Source organism: Lichenostomus cassidix, chromosome 5, assembly GCF_008360975.1.
Source record: "Lichenostomus cassidix isolate B80296 chromosome 5, HeHo_3.0, whole genome shotgun sequence".
Taxonomy (NCBI): Eukaryota; Metazoa; Chordata; class Aves; order Passeriformes; family Meliphagidae; genus Lichenostomus; species Lichenostomus cassidix.
The window spans coordinates 29,436,198-29,460,920 of NC_139486.1; the positions used below are offsets into that span (position 1 = coordinate 29,436,198).

Consider the following 24,723-nt stretch of genomic DNA (forward strand, 5'->3'; position numbering starts at 1 on the left):
CATGGAAGGCACATGCACTGGAGCAGTTCTTGAAGAATTTGTCTGGTGGGAAGGACATACACTGAAACAGTTCATGAAAGACCCATGGAAAAGACCAAGGCTGAAGCAGGGGAAAAGTGTGAAGAGGGCAGCAAAGACACAGTGTTATGAACTGACCACAGTTTCATTCTCCATCCCCTCGCACTGCTCATTGGTGAGGATGTAGTAAAGTCAGGAATGAGGAAGTAAGTTTAAGCCTGAGAAGAACAAGGTGTGGACAGAAGGTGTATTTACTTCCACTATTCTACTTTCTTTTAATTTGGGAATAAATTACATTAATTTTCCCCAAGTTGAATCTGGTTTGCCCATGACAGTAATTGGTAAGCCATCACACTGTTCTTTTCTTGACCTACAAACCTTTTTCATCTTATTTTTTCTCCCTGTCTTCCTAAGGAAGGAGAGTGAGAGCAGCGTGGTGGGAACCTGACAGCCAGCCAAGGTTAATCCATCAAACTTTTTTTGAAGGCAAAAGTATTCTTCAATGCCTTCCTCAGAAACTTTTAACTCAGGTGATGTTTTGGAGTGGTTTAGGAATTCAGGGATGTTGAAAATCCTGACAGGTTTTAACCTCTAAATTGTAACCCTTACAACTCAATTTAAGCTTTAAAAATTGTATCAGAATGTAGTCCTACTTTAAGAATGGTACTCCCAAATTCAGTGCCCCCACTGAGACTCTATAATCACACACTGCTCTCTTTCCCTGCCCCCTGCCCCCGTTTTCCCCTCCCTGCTGTGCTGGGATGTAGTTGAGAACTGGAGGCGAAAAAGGCCAAGATCACAGGCTGAGATAAGAACAATTTACTGGTAATAGCAATGGATAAGAAAATGAACAATAGCAGCACAATATTAATAACAAAAGAATAAAAGAGTGAGCGATTCACATGGCTCCTCCTCTGCCATGTTTTTTTAAGTGAAAGGAAAACTCTTCTCTCAGACAGAGAGAGAGTCCCTTTCCCTCAACCCTGGCAATGAATGACATAGTATCAAATAACTTTAGGGTCCTTGGCCATGCTATCTCCCAGCTATTGCAAAAAATTAAACCTAGCCTAGCCAGAACCAGGAGAGATGTATACCTGAACCATGGATATCTAAACATTTGGAAACTCTACTAGCAGAGTTATGATGATTACAAAGTTTGTTTAGATTCAGTGTATATGAAAAGCAAGAATAAAAAGAAGGAAAAAATTCATACCTTATTTAAAGACAAAATATAGTCTCAAAATACTTTGAGAATATTTTTCTCAAAAAGTTCATACAGTAATAGATTACACATGCATGACCCCTCAAAGAGCACTTCTTTATGACATGAATAATATTAGAGATAAGCAGGGCTAATCAAGCCAGACAGACACAATGCCAGTGTAGCTATTCAGTTTCTATTACAGAAATGCATATTTAAAACTAGTAGAGTAAGTGTTTAAAAGTCCACTGTGCCACATATTTATTATTAAATAACCGCTGATTTAAACGTTTGTCTTTTATGTATTTTTTTTGCTTTTATTTTTAACTTTTATTATTATTTGAAGTATCACCAAGAGAAATAAAAACAGCCCAACCAGACCACCACTTTTTCAGCTTTTCCTTGAGTCATTTGAACTGTCTTTATACCACTGACAGCCAGATATACATTTAGAATATATTACAATACATTCCTACTTAAACTGCTTTTTGGTTGATCCCAAACCAACAGCGTAATCAACCAGTGTTTCAGTGGACATCTGCCAGATTAGCTGCCAATGCTTTAACCAGTTACTGATCTCCTCACAAATGCCATGCAGTGAAATGGAGCTAAGTGTACTTGGTTCTCTATTCCTTACACAGACAGATCCCCGTCTAACAGAAAAGTGAAACAAATAGACCTGCATCGTGAAAGCCGTAATCGTGTCTGTATGCTCCATAATCTTGACCTGCACTAAGATGACTGAGAATCAATCACCAATACATGATTACTGGTCTGTTTACTTGCTTCAGAAAAGGAACAGCAGTCAAAATATCTCACTTGAAGCAAGCAGGCTTAGCTACTTATCAGGCTAATAAGAAACAACAAGACACAAATATTTTCTGTATCTCACTACACAGATTTTAGCAATTAATGTCAAAGAAATAAATATTCAGTGTAACTGAGATGGATTAATGTAAAGTTTGTATTTAAAATATCCTCTAGTAACTGAAGAAAAGTGTTTATCGTTATCATTCTAAGCTACTAAACTTAACACACACACACACACACACACACACACACACACACACACACACACACAGAGTTAATGGAACCCACAGGCTACTGATGTGGCAGTTTATCAAATTTAGCTGTAATGAAAGATAAATATTACAGGCAATTCACACTTCATGAAAGGATAAAAGTGTCAGTATATAGGTACCAGTTTTATTGCAGGCCATAATCAGCAAGTAAACGAAAGTGCAAATGTCTAAAAAGTTTATAGCCCTCTGTGAACGCCTCATCATGTCAGGTATTGATTTAGGTTTTCAGAGGACTTTGCCAGTGTTAAACAACATGTCTGTGAACTTAAAGAACATTTTACCTCCGCCAACACCATGTTTTACCTCTTACAGCCTCTAGTTGTCTCAAACTAAATTTTAATATGTTCCCGTTGCTTTAATATAAGGAAATAGAAGAAACTATTCCTTACACAACTATTTTCTTCTTAAATAGAGGGCAGTCCAGAGTGAATGTTTCATATTCTCCTCCTTCTCCACAAACATGGACTCCATATTTCTCAGAGAGCTAACACAAAATAGAAATTGAAACATGTAAATACTACATTAATGTACTCTATTAAACATATCTTGCTGAAAATGTCAAAAACAGAACAGTACACACTGGTTGCTGGTTGGGGTTAAAACATGACATGTACCTTCTAAAAGACTACCCATTACAAGGCTGAAAAAAATCCAAATATCAAACAGTCAGTTCTTGATTTCTTTGTATGCCTATTACAGTGATCTAAAAATTACTGATGTGTTATATTTGAAGTAGAACTGGCACTGTAATATTCATAAACAAATTGACTCCTAGTTCTTCTTTCTCAGTGGCCATGAAAGGTTGTTCAGATGCCCATATTTCTCTAACTTTCTTTAGCATATCTGTTTCAACTGCAGGAGAAACTTTTACTGTGAATCAACACAAGAAGTAGCACTTCACATAGAACTATACAATGAATACATTTTTTGATAACAAATTCAGAAACTGTGTACACATTTTTTGATAACAGATTCTGAAACTGTATCCTGTGTTTTGGTAACTATTCTTACAAAAAAATCTAACAATACCAATGAATTTTCTAAGTCAAAAGCAGAAAGCTAAAGCAAGATCTGAAGACAGAGAAACGTTGTTTTATTTATAAATTGTACTTAATATACTTTCTAAATTAACTTATATTTATGAATGTTTCTGAAGTGCTGGATATCTCGCTAAAACACGTAACTAGACAAAACCAAAACATTCAAAATATGAGACATGACTATCTTAATTAATCCCTGCTTGACAAATGAACAGCTGTGGAGCACGAGCCAAAGCTCTTTTGCTGGAGTAAGGACTGCACAACTGCTCAACAGTTCACTGTACTACTGTTTTAATGTACTGTACTGATAGATAGTAATCAAGCACCAGAACTGAGCATGGGGACACCCCCTCTTCGTCTATAGGAGAAATTCACGTCCTCAATTCATGTCCTCAGCAGCAGATTACATGACCTTCTAAAGTGTCACTGCAGTAGCTGATTCAAGCCAAGACCTGTCCAAGTTTTTTCACATTAAGCAAGCATTTACATTCTGCTTTAAATGATTCATGAGAACTTGAACTGCAGTCCTCAACTCCATTGCAAACACCACTGTTACTCTTGGGAATATTTATTTAACTCCTTAATGCCTTTCCTAAGAGGAACAGAAGCTCACTCATGATGCTTCTGTAGTCAAAGTAGCAATACACTTCTCCAGAACATAGGAGACAGTTAGAAAAAGTCTTTCTGGATGCTAGGAGATAATTCCAAATCTGCAGCTTGTTTCTTTTTAAGCGAAGATAAGACTGGGTTATTTATACATTGTTGATTTCATTTTTATATGGTTATCAGAATATTTGTGTAGCAGTCTATTTCATATATTCAAATTATACTGTATTTTAATTGTTCATGCTAGCAAATGTAGTTTGTGTTATTTTTTTTTTATTTTAAAACTTCAAAGAGGGTTTAGAACTTCAGTTACTTAAACCAAAGGCCTGAATCCTTTTCAGCCATTATTTTGCAGAAAAGGAAAATGCACTGTGAAAACAATACCTCGGTAATGCTCTATGTGAATATTTAATTGTCTGGTGCTGTAAAATCTAAATCTCTTTTGGAATATATATTGAACATTTCTTCAGTATCTTGTTATAAGAGTTATTTTTAATTTTTCCTTTCAAAGAAAGGAGCATAAGAGAACCTTTAATCAAGTGCTCATTAAAAAACTACACTCTTGACATAAAAGAGAACTCCATCTGTCAACAATGGCAACAAGGTTTCTATAGGACAAATACATCAGAAATAATTAATACTGATTCAACAAGAATGAACAACCTACAAAACAGTTAGTCAAAACCTTTTATTCTTACTCTATTTAAAAAAAAAAATCTAAAGAGAACTATTAAAAAATGAAAGAGAGAAAACCAGGAAAGATCTTTCTAACTGTAACCTTTCCACAGTGAATACATGGAGTGGCTGTTTACAAGTCACTTTCAAAATTCGTAGGTGTGCTTGCAAACAGTGTCTAGAATAATTATTGGCAATTAACATTGCATACTCAGTAGATGTAAGACTATTTCCTATCTTTGTTGTGAGAAATTCTCATTTTCAATGTCACTGGCTTCAACATCATTCTTGACACCAATTATACAAGGTGCTAAAGGATTTTCAGTTCTCACAAATGTCAACAGGAACAAGAGACATTCAGCAGCTCATAGAACAGATCCTTAACATTCATTTAACAAAGTCAGCAATATTTTTAAAATGTCATCAATAGCATGAAAATTTTGCCTGTTAATCATTTAGAATGTTAATATCTTCTCCTCTTCAGTCACGTAAGTAACTTACAAAATGGAGTTAAACTCAAGATATAATTGCTATGTAACTCCACTATCTTTCAGTAGCAAAAGAGATTTTTAAAGCTCTGGTTACCTCTTTGCGACATTAAACACATGATTTCTATGATGGTATGGCAAACACACTTTATTGCAAAAATCCAGGATTCTTAAACTGTTAGTTATGAGTTCACATACTTGGGAGGCACAACAAATGTGCTTAATCAACCACCATAGACATAGATGAAAGTTACATCAAGACCTTCTTAATAGATATGCAAATCATTGTGGGTATCTAACAGGCTTGAGGACAAGGAATTGTGGTAAACTGGCATTGTCACAGACAATAACATGAAAACATAATTTTAGAACTGGTATTTTTAAACTTTACTTAGCTTGGTGTTTGATACTTCTACATCAAACTCAAAGCAGACTCAAATACAAACTCTGGTCTTTTTTCCCTAGTTGAATAATTTTTCTTTAAATATATCTACTAGCTCTGCCAACAAGCATCCTGTTTTGAGGACACATCACCCTTTGCACAGAATTAAATACATCCTCAGGAATAAACTTCTTACTCCATTTCTCAAAGGCCCTACTATATGCAGTCTAATTGTGTAAACGGTAGGAAACCTGAAAAGAGAAATCTTTGGGGAAGTTTTGTATTACCTATGATTTTGCCACTACCATATCTTGCTTTGAAAATATCTAAGTTAAACACAATTATTTAGCTTTATCATACTAATATACAAGTTACTGTTACTGCACTATTGAGGTTTCATGACTTTACTTTGAATTAAAGATGCTGACACCATTTGTGAACCATGACAAGAAATAATGTTTTTCATAGCAAAAGAATATAAGTAGAGGCATATATTCTGTGTCCAAAGCTAAGCTTTGGGTTAGCATCTGATTTATGGAAGTAATTTTTTATAAGTTAATTTTACTGAATTTCTGCCTGCATTACTTTTTAGCTGCAAGTTTAACTAAATGAATGTCCCATAAGTAATACTCACCTCCAAAAGAATAGGCTCCATTTCACCTAGAGTTTTTCCTAGATGCTTATCTGGATCTAAACCTGCAAAAAACCCAGAAAGTGTAAAAATATTTCTTAAGAAGTACTCTTATGATATCAAGAAAGGTTTATTTTAAATTTTTCTTTTTCAAATATAGCACGTCTCCCTTGAATACTCCACAGCTTCTAAAATAACTACTATCTTAAGGAAAATACACTTAGTCACATTCTCCCTGATCCTCTTTGGGCAAATGGTTTCCATGTTTATGGAAAAATGATGCCAGTTACCATTTCACCACATGTCAAGTGGAAAAGCTATTGTTTCCCTTAGAAATGTCACTAATCAGTGAAGTAAACACACAGGACCATGGTAATAAAAATAATACACAGATATTGCCTCTTTGAGTCAGAAGTTACCTTTAGAGATACCTACTAAATTAAAATACAAGTTAATTTTTTTATAGTTCCTGCAACTGGAAGGGACATATACTGTTTTCCATAATGAAAAGTTCTTTTGCCAAATCACATTCTCTGTGTGTGTGTTATGCATATAAAAATGTAAGATTAAAAAGAATGGAGATATAAAGAAAACAGATTTACAGAATGTATTCAACCTTTTGATCCATCCCAAAATATTCTGTATGATGCCTACATTTTGCTATTATTTTTTTTTTGTAAATAAATAAGCCCTATTAACATTTGATAGCTACTCTAATTTGCTCCTCTGTATTCCTGTTTAAACTTCTTGACTTTGAGTTTGGCCAGCTCATGACAGTTAACAATCACTTCTCAGAGATAAATAAAGTAACTGCCAGAAATCAGTAGTGGGATAAAATAATCCAGGAGCAACTGTTTCAAGAGCTGACATATTCAACCAAATAAATATCCTAGTTGGATTTGATACTCAGTGGTCAAAAGGTCTTACCATATGAAGCAAATGAGAAAAAACAAAATAACTCCTGAAAGTGAAGGAACACTGAGAGATTTTCAGTCATCCCATTTTTCACTAGTTTTAGTTATTGTGTCTTGGGCTTCTTTTTGTGCTGATATAATACTTGTCTATTTTTTCCTACTCTACTACTTTATACAATAATAGGTATCATTAAGGAGCTGCCAGCAAAATTACTCCGTTCAGAAGCAATTTCTGAAGTATGTACCTTGCAAAGCACTTTAGATCGTTGATGATGAAAACTGTTATATAAATGTACAGTACACTATTATATAAAGTCATTGCTGAGTTAAAATAGCTGATATGTCTCTTTATTTTTACAATCACGATCTTGGTATATTAAAATTCTTGTGAAACTAAAACAAGTTAGAGTGAATAAGATTTCAAAACACTAAGAAAGTTTTTAAATATTTCATTAAAGCACATTAAAAATTCCCTTCCTATCTAGGGGAATGCTTTTAAAACTGCTTAATAATTAAAGTTTAAAAAGACTGAGGTTTTTTCCTCCCTCTATTCCTTTTTTGTATTGGTTTATTGCTTTTTATTAACAGACTAAAAATGTGTGTGCTAGATATATGACAATGATAATGATAATTTATTCTTGTGGAAATAATTTTGAAATATATTAATTAAATTTCAATAATTCAAATAGTTCTAGTGAGCTCTCCCAACTTACATCAGCTTAGCATTCTGTCCTTGATTTCAATGGGATAGGTATTAGGCCAAACAAGCAATTTCTCTTGAAATAAACAAATGAGTACTGTATTACAGTACCATTTCACACATTTACATTAATATTCTTCTTTTAATATAATTACTTTTCTAAGATAAGCAACCCTCTCTCCTTGATAAAATCAGATTGATTTCCTCTAAAATTAAACTAAACATACATTACAACATATGAGAAGGGAAAAAGTTGTCAAAATGAGACACACTAACATATTATTTCTTTCACAAGGTTCTCTGATAATATGGACCTATCTTCTATTCTGTCCTGTAATGAATGCAAATCAATAATTTAAAAGAAACTATGATACAAATAGTTTATGAAATACAAACAAATTGCCTATATATACATTATGGGTAAACTCTTTAGTAATATCCCACACCGACATGAAAATCTGTGAAAGTGCAATGTACCCTTCCTGTTTCTCAGCAGAATTCTATTTTTGGACAGTTTACATTTCTTTTGAAAAGTATTTCTTTTCATTTCCGAAAGGTTTCTATTGTGAGTGAATAGAGACTGTCTAGTAAAGGCATGAAGAACCAATGTAACTTTCAATTTGCAGAACCAGTAATCCACATTTCAAATCTCCAGTGGTACACATGCATAGATGAAGCTGTATGTTTATTGCTACAATTGACATAATAAGGCATTTGGAACCGTACTTAAAAACAGGTTATCATAAATCCATACTTTTATTTGGTATATTTCTCTATATTGCTTCAGATTCTCAAAATGCTTTAGAACAAAGAGAACAACATATTGCAAATTCTTAGTACTACATGCTCCAAATTTTTCCTCAATGGAACTGTATGTGAAGAAAGCTGAACGGATGGATAAATCAACAACAAGGTCCAGGGCCTGGATGGCTGTATGTAGAATTAAAAAATTAATTAGGAAAGGAACTATAATTTGCAGCACTGACATCTATTTTATTTAACTTGCATGTATCAATGGGAAGCAATTAGAATTCAATTAAAATATTCACTTTTATTACTTCACTGACTGACCTTGAAGTTAATGCCTGTTTTATTTAATTGCATCATCTACGAATAAATGTTAACCCTAGAATGTTATGGCCCATTATTTTCAATGCATTTTTAACTCCCCAACTGAACTACATTAATCAATCTATTATGTGCTGCCGAGAGACCAAGTGGGGCTTTATTTCTTCGAGATAGACCAATACAGGATGACAGAAACATCTCAAAAGATTTGATAATGCTGTTTGTAACAGTGCTCAGTAAAAAAAAAAAAAAATGCTTTCACCTTCACTTTTGTAGTCTAGTTTTACTGCAAAATCAGTAAGTGATAGCACAAATGGTAAAATCACTTCAATGTAATTTCTACTTCATCTGTAATTCCTGATAATTCCACTGACAGGAGCAGATCTCCTTTCTACAGATATCAACAATGGTTGCAGAATGCTCTTACGCACAACCACAAGACAAATGTTGTAGAGAACTGCAGCAATGCCAAAAGATTTGAGTAGAAATTCATGGCTTTGTTCTACGGTGAAAAAAAGAACATTACTAAAAGGTATTTCACTACTGTTGAGTTATGCAAAGGAACCATATTTTAAATGATTCACTTAGTGCATATGTATTAGTGTAGCAGAAGTCCTCACCTGAGGGTCAACTACCTGATATTACTTGCATTTATCAAAACCTTTAGAAAACCAAGCTGCATTTCCATGGCATTACATTCAGCTAATACAATTCACATTCTAAAGACTTATCTGACAAACAAGAACGTGTTTTATATATGTTCAGAATTTTAAATTCATCTGGATTTTTAAGAAAGTCTTTTAAATAAAAATTTCCATTTTTACTTCTTAGTAAAATTACAAATAACTAAAAATAAATAATAATTACTGGTTTTAAGAAATGGTTGTACATAAAGGTCTTCTGAAAACTACACCGAACCAAACTCTAACCCATAATATATGAACACATTGTAAAAGAATCACTACCACACACACACATCAATAAAACATGAGTTAACCATTACCTGTTGAAAACATAGGGTAAAAACTCTATCCTTTCCTCACTAATCAATCTTACAATTCAAAAAGTAAATCTTATTACTCACTGACTTCCTCCATAAAATAAGGTTAAAAACAGATCTCCAAAATTGGTATTATCATAATCTTCTTGAAATACCATATTTATAGAATTAAAATTGATTTTGGAGAAAAAAAATGGAACCTATTTTAAAGTTACAGCAACATGAAGTTCCCTTTTTTTCCCCGACTTCTTGAGAAGTAACATTGAGAAGATTAGTAACTGCCATTGTTATGAATGTCAGGGTCTAAGACTTAACTTCTGATGATGTAGGGCCATATTATGTGTAATAAAGTTTCTGGAAAGATCCTAATCAGCTGCTTACAAAGAGTAGAATTGTTTAGAATTTTGAATAAGAGGAAACCATATTTTGGTTTCCTGGAACCAAAACTAGTCCCTTTCCTCTCAATCTCTTTATCATAAAGAAGACAGGGTTAACAGTAAGATGATAGGACCTGTAAGGCAAAGAAATAAGCATAGAAAGAAAAAGAGTACAAAGGATAAAGGCAACCACCTATCTTAGAACTGGAAAAGAGAAAACAGGACTATTTTTGAAGGTAAATTCCTCTGTTTCAAGTGTGTCTTTTTTTTTCCCTTTTATAAGTAAACAATACAAAATCACTGTTTTCCGAAGGAGGATCAAGCACTATTCTTTACAGAGTACAGAACACAGGAGAATGTTTTTAATAACACAGGAAAAGCCTGTACACAACAGCATTAGCTCTTAACATAGGCTTACCCTGTAAGAGTGCAGGAATGTCTCATAACCTTTACCTTCACTTGCAACCAAGTGCACACCATGCCACAGAGATATGCTTGAACTGTAAGTCTATACCTTAAGTTGCCTTGAGGTAAATTATTCCTGTTGTCACATTTAGCTTTCATTTCTACGAAGAGCTGGGAAGTGAACTTTTTGTCTGGCAGCATAACTTGACAGGTTCATCCTTAACTTCCTCAAAACTTTCACACATGAAAGGCTGTGTTAACAATGGTGAACTGGATGAATTCCTTGAATTTCCTTGTCCAAAACATTAAAAAAATTGTAAAAATTGCCTAATTTTTGTATAAAAGTAATGAAAAGTGCAATAAATACCACATATTACTGCACCTCTAAAAGACTTGAAATGAATATACTTCTAATCTATTGTATAAAAGGGCAAAATTCATGTGACTTGAATATGTATCTACTTCTCTTTTTCTTTTTTTTTTTTTGTATGTGATAATTTATCCAGTGCAGGATTGTATGGGGATGGAACCTATAGATATAGTAACTCTTTTCAAGCTAAGTGATAAAGCTATATATGACATTAATCCCAAAATGGTTCTAGCATATGTTTTCAGTGCAGTTTAATTAGGATCTCAGTTTATCTTCCTTCTTGAATATTCTTCAAGTACATTCTAAACTAGGTTAGTCTGATTTAATGAAATTTTAGAATTCTAAGAGGTAAAGGGATCTAAAACTCATCATGGAAGTAATGTTATTTTATCTGTAATCTCTTGTGATTTTTTTTAACATCAAAGATGTTTGTATTCTAGTCAAATATAGGATTCAAAGAGATTTAGCTCTGTCATTTCAAGAACAGAAACCTCAATAAATCTTTGAAGAAATTTTGTATTGTTTTATCAGATAACAAGGCACTATTTTCAAGCAGATTCTTTTAAAAAAATCACAGAATGGGTCAGGTTGGAAGGGACCACAGTGGGTCATCTGGTCCAACCTCCCTGCTCAAGCAGGGTCATCCTACAGCACATTGCACAGGTTTGTGTTCAGACACTTCTTGAATATCTCCAGTGAGGGAGACTCCACAACCTCCCTGGGCAATCTGTTCCAGTGCTCAGTCACCTGCACAGTAAAGAAGTTCTTCCTTATATTCAGGTGGAACTTCCTGTGCATCAGTTTCTGCCCATTGCCTCTTGTCCTGTTGCTTGGCACCACTGAGCAGAGCCTGCATTCATCCTCTTTGCACCCCCACTTCAGACACTTATATACATTAGTAGTCATCCCAGTCATCTCTTCTCCAGGCTGAACAGGCCCAGCTCCCTGAAACTTTCCTTGAAAGAGAGATGCTCCAGTCCCTTAATCATTTTTGCCACCTTCCACTGGACCTTCTCCAGGAACTCCCTGTCTCTCTTGTCCTGAGAAACCCAGAATGGGACACAGCACTCCAGGTCAGGCCTCATCAGGGCTGAGCAGGGCAGCAGGATCACCTCCTTTGACCTGCTGGCCATGATCTTCCTGATGCATCCCAGGACACCACTGACCTTCCTGCCCACTAGGGCACACTGCTGGCTCTTGTATTTCATGCTTTGAACAGTTCTAATGCTAGAAAGCTTTGTAGAAAATAATTGAAATTTTGTTCAGTGGAAGAGAAAGAGGCATGGTGCAAGTGGTAAAATTTGTCTCACTTTTATTAATTCCATCCCCATGCAGACAAGTTATAAACATTTAAAATGTCATAATCCCCAAACAGATCAACAGAAGTTTCTGACAGGGAAGATGAATAGATTGCCTGTAGAAGGGTAAAAGGCCAGAGCAGAGATAAAGGATCAGACTATGACAAGAAGTCCTGCAAAACTTCAACTCAGAGTGATCTGGAAAGCAAGCATCCACGGTTCTAACTACACAGATATGCCTTTAAAGGTTTGAGAATATGTCATTTCAGCACATAAGTCTGTAAAATAAATGGGCATCTAGAACTTAAATCATATCAAACATTAAAGAGCAGCAAGTAATATTCTAGTACTAAAAATACACCACTTGTACCTCTTGATTTTCATTTTGTTAAGATTATTTCTGCTTTTGACATCTCTTACTAAGCTCTTTTTCTTCCAGTATTTTTAGCTCCACGTTCTCTGACTGTTCTTCTGTCTTTTTCACTATAACCTGTACTTCCTTTCCTGTTTCACTTTAAATGCATAAAATGCACACTTAGCCTGCTGCTTCCATTTAAATTTTCCTTTAGATGATGTGATCTCCCTAAACAGCAAAGTGATCTTTCCACTCTTAAGCCATCTCTCTCTTACTTTGTCTGTCTGTGACATCTCCTTAGGAAGCACTGCACTCAATAACGTCAACTTTCAATTACTTTTCTGTTTTCAGGCACATTCCCTTACTCTTCCTTCTAACTCCTGTCATGTGTTATGACAACAACATCCTTCCCATTTTCAAAAGAGTCAGGAAAGAGAGAATCATATTTCTCTCTAACTTGTTTCTAAATTGACTTATGCAAAATCTCTTTTCTTCTTCTTCTGTAACACACTTTATTTTCAAACATTTCTTAATACATTATATATGTACTAAAATATCTTTCCAAAACTTCATCTTACACTGCTAACAAAGTATCTGTCATTCATATACAACCATCAAGGCAAATAACATTCCAAATGCAAAGATTATTTTCTCATCTTATTCTCCTAAACTTTCCACTATGAATCAAACTTTTTCTCTACTTGAAGTCCATTCCTAGTTCTCTTTGCTCTTACTTATCACTTTTGCATCACATCTTAAATCCCAAGCTAATTTTTTTTTTTATGTCCCGTCTTGCATACAGTTTCCATTTAGCTATGTTGATCTTTTCCCATGTGAATCTTTTCCATTAGGAAAAAAAAACGGCCTGAGATAAAATGGCTCCTACGTTTTCATAAGTGTTCCCAAATCTGTTCATACAATGTCTGGTGAACAAACAGGTGTGGTATATTTTTTTAAAATCATAAATAACATGAATTATGTAGATAAATGAGATCGTAGACAAACATATTAGGGAACAAGCCTAGGGCAAAAGTGTCAAATGCACGTAAACTCCAAAGGGCCAACAAAGTTTCAGAACATTTGTTTGAAAATTCAGTGACCACACCATATGCTAACTAGAAGATAAAATTTAGAAGGAGGGGAAGACTAATAAGAATACCTTTCCTAAAGTACATCACAGGTAATAAATCAAATATCTCATCTGAAAAACATTAAAACTAAAATTAATTAAAGGTGATGATATGTGTATATAGGACAATACTTTAGCATTGTGCAGGGATAATTTTTCTAATAAAAGTTTAAGGCTATGTTTTAGAATACATTATCCCGAACAGAATAGGCAAGCATTAAAATTTGAAAGTATTTGAAAAATATTATCAGTCATTTTATGTTTTACTTCAAATTATGATAAACAGTGTTAAAAAAAAACAAGTTAAATGTTTAAAAAAACAAGTAGATGTGGCAGTTTGCAATGCTTTAGAGGGTATAGTGTATTCAGTTAAAGGTGGGACTTGATGATCTTGGAGTTTTTTTCCAGCCTTAATGGTTCTATGTTTCCAAGGTTTTTTCATCTTAATAAAACAGAATGTTTTCAAGAGCAAATGTTGTGAAGACTATCACAGACTCTATTACAGCTTCAATGTCTGGTAGCTGCTGAAGGAAGAAAACAATAGCACAATCACCTGTAAATAAGCTGAATTAGCTAAGAATAATGTCAATGTTTAGTTTACTTAGCAATAGGCAAGTAAACAATCCCTTCTATAAAATATGTAAGAAAGCAACTGGGATCTCATATTGATTTCTGAATAAAATGTTACTCAATTACCTTCTGTTACATTTGTGAATGGTCTGAGAATTTTAAAAATTTAGAGGAAGCAAGTATCTTCTGCTGAAATGATACAAGTTACTTGAATTTTCTCAAAATTACTTTAAAATTGTTCAGTACTAAAAACTAGACACATGTTCAAAGAACACTGTTCCTCTATTACACAGATGATATGCTCAGACAAAACTCACAACTACCAATTTTACTTCAGGATATGATCTGACATTGCAGTGAACCAAATTTAGTAGTAAGCTTTCTATTGAAAGACAGAGTTTTGTCCTCCATGCAGCCATGGTTTCTACAGAACAAGTTCCCTGCACTCACAAAATAGAGGATCCTGCTGGATCACCTATATGCAGGCACAAAAACACTGGATTTTTACAGGGGCAGAAGCAAGCAGAGACTTGTGGTTTGGAAGAGTCAGCTACAGGTGGGAAGGAAAGACCCTTTGGCAACAACTTACTATTACATCAATTTATCTGTACACTAAATTACACCCTCAGGAGTTTAACCAGGAACTGTGTGGTGCTAGGACTTTTTTAATGTAGTACTTTGCAAGTAAATCTTACATCTGTGAAAATTAATGGGAGTATGGCTATCAATTTCAGTCAAGATTTCACTTGTGCACACTAGAGGCATACAAATAAACAGTAACATAGACACCTAGGTGGTTAGGTTTAAAAAATAGATTCATTATACTAAGAAGTAATATTCTCTCTTTTTCAATTAAAAACTCAAAGACAAAAGCATACACATCTCTAAACTATCAGGATAGTGGACTCCATGAATAGCAGGAGTATACCAATTTTCTAGATCATGTGAGGCAAGTGTCAGTATCTTCTCACGCTGAAAGAGACTCAAATATACTAAAGACAGCTCATTTTAGTGAAGGAACTTAGGATTTAGGCTTCCACAGACCCTGTGATTTCAACTCTGCCCATGGCTGGGAATGTAGAAAGTCTATAAGCACTCACACCAGCTGGACCTACAAGATAAAGAATGTAGTCATGGCATGAAAGAGCTCCATTTCATATGTAAGCTGATTAGCCCCAACTCAAAGTTTCAGCTTTTGTTATTGTTCAACAGTTGAACAGTGCTATGGTATAATTTCTTTGCTATGGTCCAAAGAGAAGCTAGAAGTTGGAAACATAATTTAATCATTTAATCAGAGCTTTTCTTTTTCAACTTAGTATTTCTATTATCTGATCTCATAATTACAATGTGGGTTTTTTCAGGTATTTAATTAAATAATAAATGGTTAATTTACTATAAGCAAACTGGGAAGGAGCTGCAATGTATAAAGCAAATAATGCATATTAATCCCATGAAAGATAGAAATTTGACCTTATATTCTGATTTTGACTGAAACATTGAAGAAGCAATTCAACACACACCCCCATTCTCAAGGTAACAATGTGCACTTAGAAAACTTACTCAATATAAATGCTACTTGTGAAACTTCAGAAAAAATAGAATCACTGAGGATAAACTACTTTAACTGTGTGACATTAAATCAACTTCAAGTATATCCTCATATACCTGAGAAATTAAGTTTGTTGTATCTGAAAAAGTATGGTGGTGCTTAAGTTTTAGTGTTAATATTTAAAAGATATAGGTATAGTTAACTATGTAAGTAAACTAAATAAACTTGAACATCAAGTTTTACTAAGGATCATACTTTAAGGATCTCAGATTCCTTCCAAATGTAACACTCCTCCTTCCCTCGCTTCCACATGTGTATTACACCTTGTACTGCAGTCGAAGAAATTTGCTTTAGAATGAGGTACAGATAAGACCAATGTACAAAGTTACCAAGATTTCAAGTTGAATCTGTAATATGTATACTCTGCAAGTTAATTAATATATTAATCCATAAAACACATCTAGAGAAGAAGGAGGTAAAAAATGCAACTTACTGTGTTATATTACACAATTGTTCTCTTACACAGTTATATATTAAAATGTGTCACATGAGCAATGGATATTACTGGAATTTCAGGTACACACATGTTAAAAACAATCAATAACTGCTCCAGTTTTAGCAATTTCTGAGTAACCTCATTCTGAATTTCTTGGATTTCCACTGAAGAGGAGTATATTTCAAAGATAAAAGTATCATGTATCATACAGGCATCTTTAGCAGCAAGAAAATGGCACTGAAGGTAAATATGCCAAAGTAGCTTTTATACATACATATAGATATAGGTATATATATAGTGCTCAGGTTTGCTGCTAGATCACGGAATGTTTTTCTCTCATCATTAAAGCCTACGAAATACACTTTAAAGGAAAGGAAGCTGATCTACTTATAGATCAACAGAAGGCTTGTGAAAAAGGTTGCTAACAATACTTTCTTTGCATATAAGTGAGAGCAATTGGCATCCCATCTGGAAAACTACACTACTCTGAGATTGAAAAACTCTTGCCACTGGCAAAGTTTATGGTATTAATTTGTAATGGTGGATTTAGGGAAATGTACTAAACTAATGCTCATTTACTTGTATAATTATGTGTTTTCTACATAAAATGACAGCCTTTTACCTTGTCAATACTGGCACTGAGTTAATGGAAAATAGGACAAGATGGGTGTACAAGTATGCCAGCAGTGATGAATGTCAAGCTCACAATACAGATTTGCTTCTTGCATTAACAACTGTACAATGTATCACCTAATGCATTACCCTTCAGACTCTTAAATCTGTTATTTTAAATATTTTCATTGCAGTTTACTTTGATTATTAATCTAAGAGGCAAAAAGTTAAACTGTATCTTATCTCCTTTGCCACTTGATATGTTAAACAGCCTTCATACCTTAAATCCACTTTAATAAGGCATGCAATTATTAAAGCATTACAGAATGGCCCCAGAGCACAAAAGCTCCATTAAATTTGCTTACATCTAATTACATCTGCCTGAGGCAGGTGAGAAATTGACTCTGATAAGATCTTTCTTTTACCTGTAGCCAAAAAAATAAAAAGGAAAAATAACTTGGAGTGATTTTCTATCTAATTGCTATCTACAAGTATTTATGGTATTTGCTCTTCCAATGAATAGCCCACAAAGCACTCTTTGTGCACTAACTAGTGCATTTTAAGTTTTTTTAAGACTGTAGAACACAAAAGACAAGCTTATCTTGCTTCAGGCATGACAGGTCATCAATGATGTCTACTTGGGAAACAGTTTTATCTACTATTTAAATCATATATCTTCTTTTAAAAAATTCTAATATGAAAAAGCATGTTACATATGCTTTGTGGACTTTATTTTTTTTCTTCGTGTCAGTATAAGCAATGAAAGCATTCTATTTTATGGAAATATAACATAAATATATTAACGTACTTTACATGGCCTGAAAACTATTATTTTAAAAATGGCATTTTTTCCCCAATTTAAAACCAAGTGTTTTGTAGCAGAAAACATGGCATTCAACTCCTATGTATTTGTAACTGACCTCCCAAAAGTCAGGAAAATGCTATTAAATTACATTGCTAGTTACCTGTAAATGAATGAGGACATGTGGTATTTCTAATCATTCTAATCCTTCTCTCAGCCCTAGCAGATCCTACAGAACAATAGAGCAAGACCAGCACAGTGACAATGTAAAAACTAGTTAGAAACTACACCAGATAAAAAAGAACAAATAAATAAAATTTTAAAAATAATGATTTTTTAAAAGTAATGCAATCCATCCAGTGTAAAGGGATTATAATTCAATTATTGGTTAATAATTAAGGAGAAATTACATTGTTATAAGGCATTCTTTGAGAAAAAGAGAGTTTAGGTATTAGACAGGGAAGTTGCCCAGGCAAACCAGCCATAAGACTTCTAAAGAAAGATTATGCCACTCTGTTTTTCAAACACAGATCTTTAACCATTGATGTCACTTGTACGATACAAACTATTCTTTGCTACAGTGGACCACAAATTTAATCAACTCCAAAAGAAAAGGTTCTTTGGTCACACTTTATGCTTAAAAATTTATTTGCTACTCTCAAATAGAAAATTTCACAGAGTCCTGCAATGAATATATTGTATTATTAACATGCTTCTTATGTGCTCCTTAGGCTTTTAGAGCACATCATTCCATAAGCCTTCTTACAAAACTTCATTTGACCTTATCTTTACATTCAAGCAATAAAAAAATAGGTTAACTTTCACATTGCTTTGCATCATTAGAAAACTCATTTTATATAGCTGACAATGAGAAGACGTTGATTTTCTGATATGCTAAATAACTACATTTTAAATACCAAAACATTTTAGAGGCAATGATGAATCATTTCTGTTTGCTCTTATGATTTACCAACTCCAAGACTGCTGTTACACAAAGTATTTTGGCCTCATAATTATATCTTGTTTGATATTAACTTGTATTTCTATTAAAACTTTCATGGTTGCTTTATAATATTGTCCAGTCACCAGCCTGCATCATCTATAAATGACAATACTGTGAACTATTGAATTATGCATGCATCTTTACTGCAAATCAAAACCAAACTAGAAAAAAAAAATTATGAGAAGAATTTAATGACTTTGTAAGGAAGAATCACTTTCCAGCTTCTCCACATCTTCTCTACGAATGAACTGCATCATGTTAAATTAATTATTCAGACATCATGACTGCTACTGAGCCATTTTTTTATCATTTTCTTCATATTAACATTTCATATCCTAAAACATAGAACAAAAATTCTGGTCTTCTCTGTTATGTTGTCGATTTGTCCATGGGAAGTTTCAGTAGACAATATTGCTCAGAATCTGAATACATACCAAAAGCTGCCACTTTTATGATTATGGCTTGAATGTTAGATGATATCATTTCTTTAAGCAATACTTCCTGGTTCCAATGCCAGAGGTAAGCTAAAGGCTGAAGATTAAGCCTTCTACACCTTAAAAACAAACAAAAAATTGGATATAACATCATGAATCAACAGCATGATTAATGTAAAATTAATGAAAATTTATTTCCTACCTTGAAATAATTTTTCTTCTATAATTTCAATGATGATACTTTCCTATTCCTGTATTTCATTATAAACATTAGGTCTAATATATATATATATTTTTTAAAAGAAATAAACTTGTTCTGACTATAATTCATCTCCATAAGATGAAACTTGCTGAGGTAAACAGATCTGCATGGGAACATAAGTAAAGCCATGAGAAAACGCATTCCTAGAACTTTTGGGCCACGAAGCAATTAACACCTTAGGAAGTCATCACTTTTGTGAACACGGCTAAGGCCAGAGTTACTGCTCTGTGATAAACGTGGCACATGTCACTAGTACAATATGCTGAATTTGTTGCTGTGATTTGGATCAAAACCCAAGGAAAAGAATCATTCAGGAAAATATATACAGCTTGTGATACAAATTAACAGCTTGTTACTGTAAGTTACTGTAAGTTACTGTAAAGTTAATAATTTGTTTTGATACATATCATATATAGACAGCATTTGATACACAGCATTTGATTGTTTATCACATTAGAGGATCAGTAATTTGCATTATTGATAGGTAACATTTCTGCAAATTGTCAAGAACCATCGGTAATTAAACGTGTAAGGTCTAGCTCTGAAAAACTTAAAACATTTAACTATGAGACTAGTTCAGAGCATTTAAGACTTACATTTACTCTTCCATTTTCATGGTTTTTTCTAATACATGCACTCTCTCACATATATGGGCATTCCTCCATATGTTAGATAGACCCATTAGTATGAGTGTCAAGACTTTATACTTAAATGCATGTTTACTGTTAACATGTAAATGCATAGTTAGCACCCATATAATCTGATTGGTTTTCTTATTACTTTCATATATTTTAACAGAACAGTAAGTTTTATAATGAAGAGAAATATTTAGCACCTCTGAATGTATAGTTCACTTAGGTGCCTAACTTTAGCCAAAAAATTAGCTAAGTCCAAGTAACCAGGATGGTTCATGTGAAACAGCTTTATTGCAAGGGCTACATCTACAGATTAATGTAAAATATTTTACCATTGAGCAAGCTTGGAAATAATCAGGTCTGTTTGAAATACTGCGATTTCCTGTCAATCTTTTAGCTGTGGTAAATATGTAAAACTCACAATCAACAAAAGTGATCTTTTTTTATCTACTAACATGAGAGGCAATTATTAAAATGTTTTAAGTATAAGGGAAAAGAAAAAAAAGGAGTTATTTCTGACTGTAATTTATCTATGTAAACTGTAAAGAAAGCAAACATGCTCTGTAACTTGTTGACATGAGCTCCATTGGCATAGCATTAATTTCACCATGCTTGCAGTTCATAAAGGATTCCAGGTATTTGCTTTCATCATCAACAAATAATTAATGAACTCATGAAACTAAAATTAAGTTTTAACATAAAGTGGTTTTGCATTTCATAAGACAAATAATGAAAATCTTTTTCAGACCCAGATCAAATACTGGCCTATATAACAGACGCAATTTCCGCTACATAATCCTCTTTTTAAAATAAGACTTTTAAAAGAATCACAATCTATATAGACTTTAGAGTGTGCATAATAGAAATGACAAATGGAAACTCCTGATTAATGATAACAAACTTTAGATTTTAAGGAATTAAGGGAAGATACACACATAAGGGTTCTCTTGTATTTAATTCCTGGTAACAAGTCACAGGATGTTCCTCTATTTTAAAACTCTGATGAAAAATAGAGGGACTTGACCACAACACTGTAGTTATTAGAACTGAGTGATCTTTCTGTTGAAATCAAAGAACTGAACATATGCAACTATTTTCGTATCAACACTCTGAATATTTTCAACAGATGAAGAGAGATCTGAAGAGCAATCAGAAACTCTGGTAGGTCTCTACTAGATTTTTACTAATGACCACATGGTTTCAAGGGGAAAAAAAGGAAGAAAAAGAAAAAAATACCTACATTATTGAATAGAATGCATTTGGTATCACAGAACATGAGAAATCATGCAAATGTCTCTGCCTTAAATTTGAGTTAGAAAACAGACAAATACTTTCCAGAATGTGTATACTGAAAAATAATAGTATTTTCTTACACATCTTCGACTCGAACTCTCTGGTAGTCAGAAAGAATGGCTCCCACGGATACACCTTCCACTCCTTCTTTGTCCTGAAAAAAGACATGGAATATCAATGAAGCATTACATAATGGTTTAAGCTGTGGAGATTCAGTATCTCTACTTGCAGAATCAACCAAGAATAATTTTTTTTCCTGTGTCCAGTACACAGAACAGAATAGGCTGGAATGCAGATCTTGCACAGAAGAGAGCAGCTCAGCTGACCTACTACATGGTTATTGCTCTAACACAGTCTACTTGACTCAAGTACCATTCTAGAGAAGAAATAACCAACGTAACTGAAAAGTATCAGATGTAACAGATTATCCTAAAGTTTTCCAGACACCCTGAAAATACCTTCTAGCTTTTCACTATAAGTGAGGCCTTAGCTATCCCACTTACAAATAATTATCAGCAACATCCATCATACAATTAACTTAATTGTTACTATTTGGACGGTATGCAGCACAAGAGAGTGTGAGATTACTCTTTTTATCCAACACCAGAAAAAGAAAATTCACAAGAAACTTACTCAACATCACCTTTTAAAAATTCTGCTATAAAAAAAGGTTTTTCAACACACATTTTCTCTGTTCATTTAAATTACCTAAGAAAACAAACAGCACTTTATTTTTTCTTGTAAACCCATTTAGAATGTAACATTTGGAAATGCACACAGTTCCAGTATTTCATGAGCTCTTGCATTTTTAAGTTGCTTGAGTCCCAATCAACATGCTGAACTTTCTTTTTCTAAACTTTGCTCCATCTAGACTTCAATAAAAGTTGTCTTCCTCTTTAAAAAGGGTTGATCATAACTATACAGCATGACTTACTTTCTGGACCTGTTCACAATCCTCTGAAGTTCACAGCAAGATTCTACCTCAAAATTTTCAATTAGATACCTGTGATGATGCATCCTGCCCCTGCCTTTCTCCTTTGGCCTGCTCTATGAGCTCGGGAGCTGCTGCTAAACCTTGACCAAGCAAGCTGAGCAGTGAAGCACCCCTTGACTGTATCAGCTGGATGGTGAAGCATCCCTGACTGTACCAGGACTTCTTGTCTGGTAAAGGACGGAACAATTCCGACTGCAACATTCACATCAGCTGCCCCACCAGGGTGGGGATCAAAGGATAAGCAGTTATCCCTGTCAGTCTAGGTAAATCATTTACCTGGATCATAGCCCAAGTGAAATGGCACCATCCTTACAAATCTCAAAATCGAATCAGTCTTTGCCTGATGTGCTGCTGACTTTAAAATTCAGTTCCTGATTCTTATCAATAAAATTATGCAGAAGGTGTTTTATTCAAAATTATAATATAGTGAAAAATGTTCTGGTTTATGTCTGTCTGGGATATTCTTCCCTCAATCTATTACCTTATTCTTTACATTAATTCTCACCTCATATTTGCCCAACAAAATTCCTAAGTTATTCATACCCATCGACATTACAGATGTAAGAGTCACTGTATTTATCAAAATTCCTACCTATAGTAATCTAAAAATTATATCAGTATTCAAATTATGTACTTCCAAATGTCATCAATGCATATATCCATTAATATGAAGCTTAATGCTAGATCATTTTTAACAAGCTCACAGAGCCATAAACATAATTTTTTTTCATTCTGTTCTTCAAGTTCTGACAAAATATATGCGTCAACAAAGATACTTGCTAAGAAAATTCCCTCAAATTAAAAATGAAAGTAAATGGAAGTAGAGACTTAAGTGTTCTCTTCTTAGACTTAAGTGCTCTCTTCTTATACAAACACAACATGTCTGTAATGAAATGAACTGTTGCACTGACCTACTTGTTTGGGATTTAAAAAATTCTAGTAATGAGTCCTAGGAAATTTCAAAACCATCATATGGAAATGGAATTTAAAAAGCCACAGAAAGTCATAGAACTTCCACTAAATGACCATTGAAACAATAGCCCAAACCTGAAATTTATGCATCAAGAAGATTAAACTCATTGGTTTTGTTTTGAGGTTGTTCATTGTTTTGTTTTTTTATTCTACAAATCTATAATACATTGGATGTGCATGTTCATGAATGTATATATATCTATATATATATATAGTTATATATAGATAAATAGATACACATGCAAACACATAAATATGTATACATGTATACAATATATCTTAATGTTAGCAATGCAAAAAGGCTGGTATTGGCTGCTTGCTTAATTTACATTAAATCTGATTTAAATAATAACATAGAAGATTTTCTGCACTGCTGCTAGTATATTTCCTTTGATAATACATAAGTTTTAATTGTCTTTTGAAATGGCAGTACATCGTCATTTTGCAGTTGTGGTTAGCACTCGTTTAAAAAATTCTCACAGGTAGTTATTTATCACCATCTCTTTTCATGTAGTTCTGATGGTAAAGTGCAAATATAAGCTTTCATCACTGTCCAGACAATAGCTTCCACTAGGAGAAACATCGATATACTTAATACATGCTTTAAAACAGGAGAATGAGTTAATATACTTAAATACCATGAAATGGAATAAATTCAATCCCCCTAATTTGTCCTGTTCAACAAATCAAGCCAGGCTGGCACAAATTCAAGAAATAAGAATATTTGAATGAAGAATCATGGAGTATGAGGTAGAACAGAAAGAAACCATGGTCTGATAACCTTCACAAACTCCTCAACTGGACAAAGTTTGCATAAAGCCTTGCCCCACAGTGTATTCAGCTCAGCACTTGAAGCATGCAAAGAGTACTAACTGAAAGCTACTTCTTTACTGGACTTATTCTTTGGTATTGAAAGAGTTATTGGAGACCTTGCAAACAGACACCATTTTGTTTGACTAAGCGTTGATCATGGTTAGCAGAGAATCCATCCCAGAATCAATAGTGCCTTCACTTTCAATGTGGAATCTGATCAGGTTTGGTACCATTAAAAGCATGTTCACAAAACTGCACCTAACAAGGGTAAGTGAAGCTGACATCTGGAGGCTAAATATCAGGGATCTGCACTGAACTCCAAAAGTGAATTTGGGAAAATTCAAACAGAAAGCTGTTGCATGCTGTATCATATAAACAGTAATGAATAACAGAAAAACATCTGAGGAAAGTTAATATGGAAGGGCTTTTTTTGTTTTTCTTGGGTTGAGTGGATTTTTTAATTATTTAGAAAAGCATAATGTAAGGTTGATTCAAGAGATATGTACCTATGTTAAACTTTACTAATATGTTTCTAGTGCAATAGGCTCC

At 33.7% G+C, this 24,723-nt stretch overlaps 1 protein-coding gene across 8 annotated transcripts in view; it reads right to left on the reverse strand.

The window, feature by feature from the left end:
• The window catches only part of DPH6 (diphthamine biosynthesis 6), a 187,493-nt gene that overhangs the window by 123,913 nt on the left and 38,857 nt on the right, over positions 1–24,723 (reverse strand). For all 8 annotated transcript variants that reach the window (XR_014852591.1, XM_085062003.1, XM_085062004.1 and 5 more), the window contains 4 exons: positions 21,476–21,549; positions 19,206–19,324; positions 6,127–6,188; positions 2,691–2,785 (listed from right to left, as the gene is read on the reverse strand). Coding sequence is in view for 7 of the 8 variants with exons in the window: in XM_085062003.1 (XP_084918129.1) it covers positions 2,691–2,785; positions 6,127–6,188; positions 19,206–19,324; positions 21,476–21,549 (350 nt within the window). In the remaining variant the exon portion in view is untranslated. The remainder of the gene's footprint in view (positions 1–2,690; positions 2,786–6,126; positions 6,189–19,205; positions 19,325–21,475; positions 21,550–24,723) is intronic.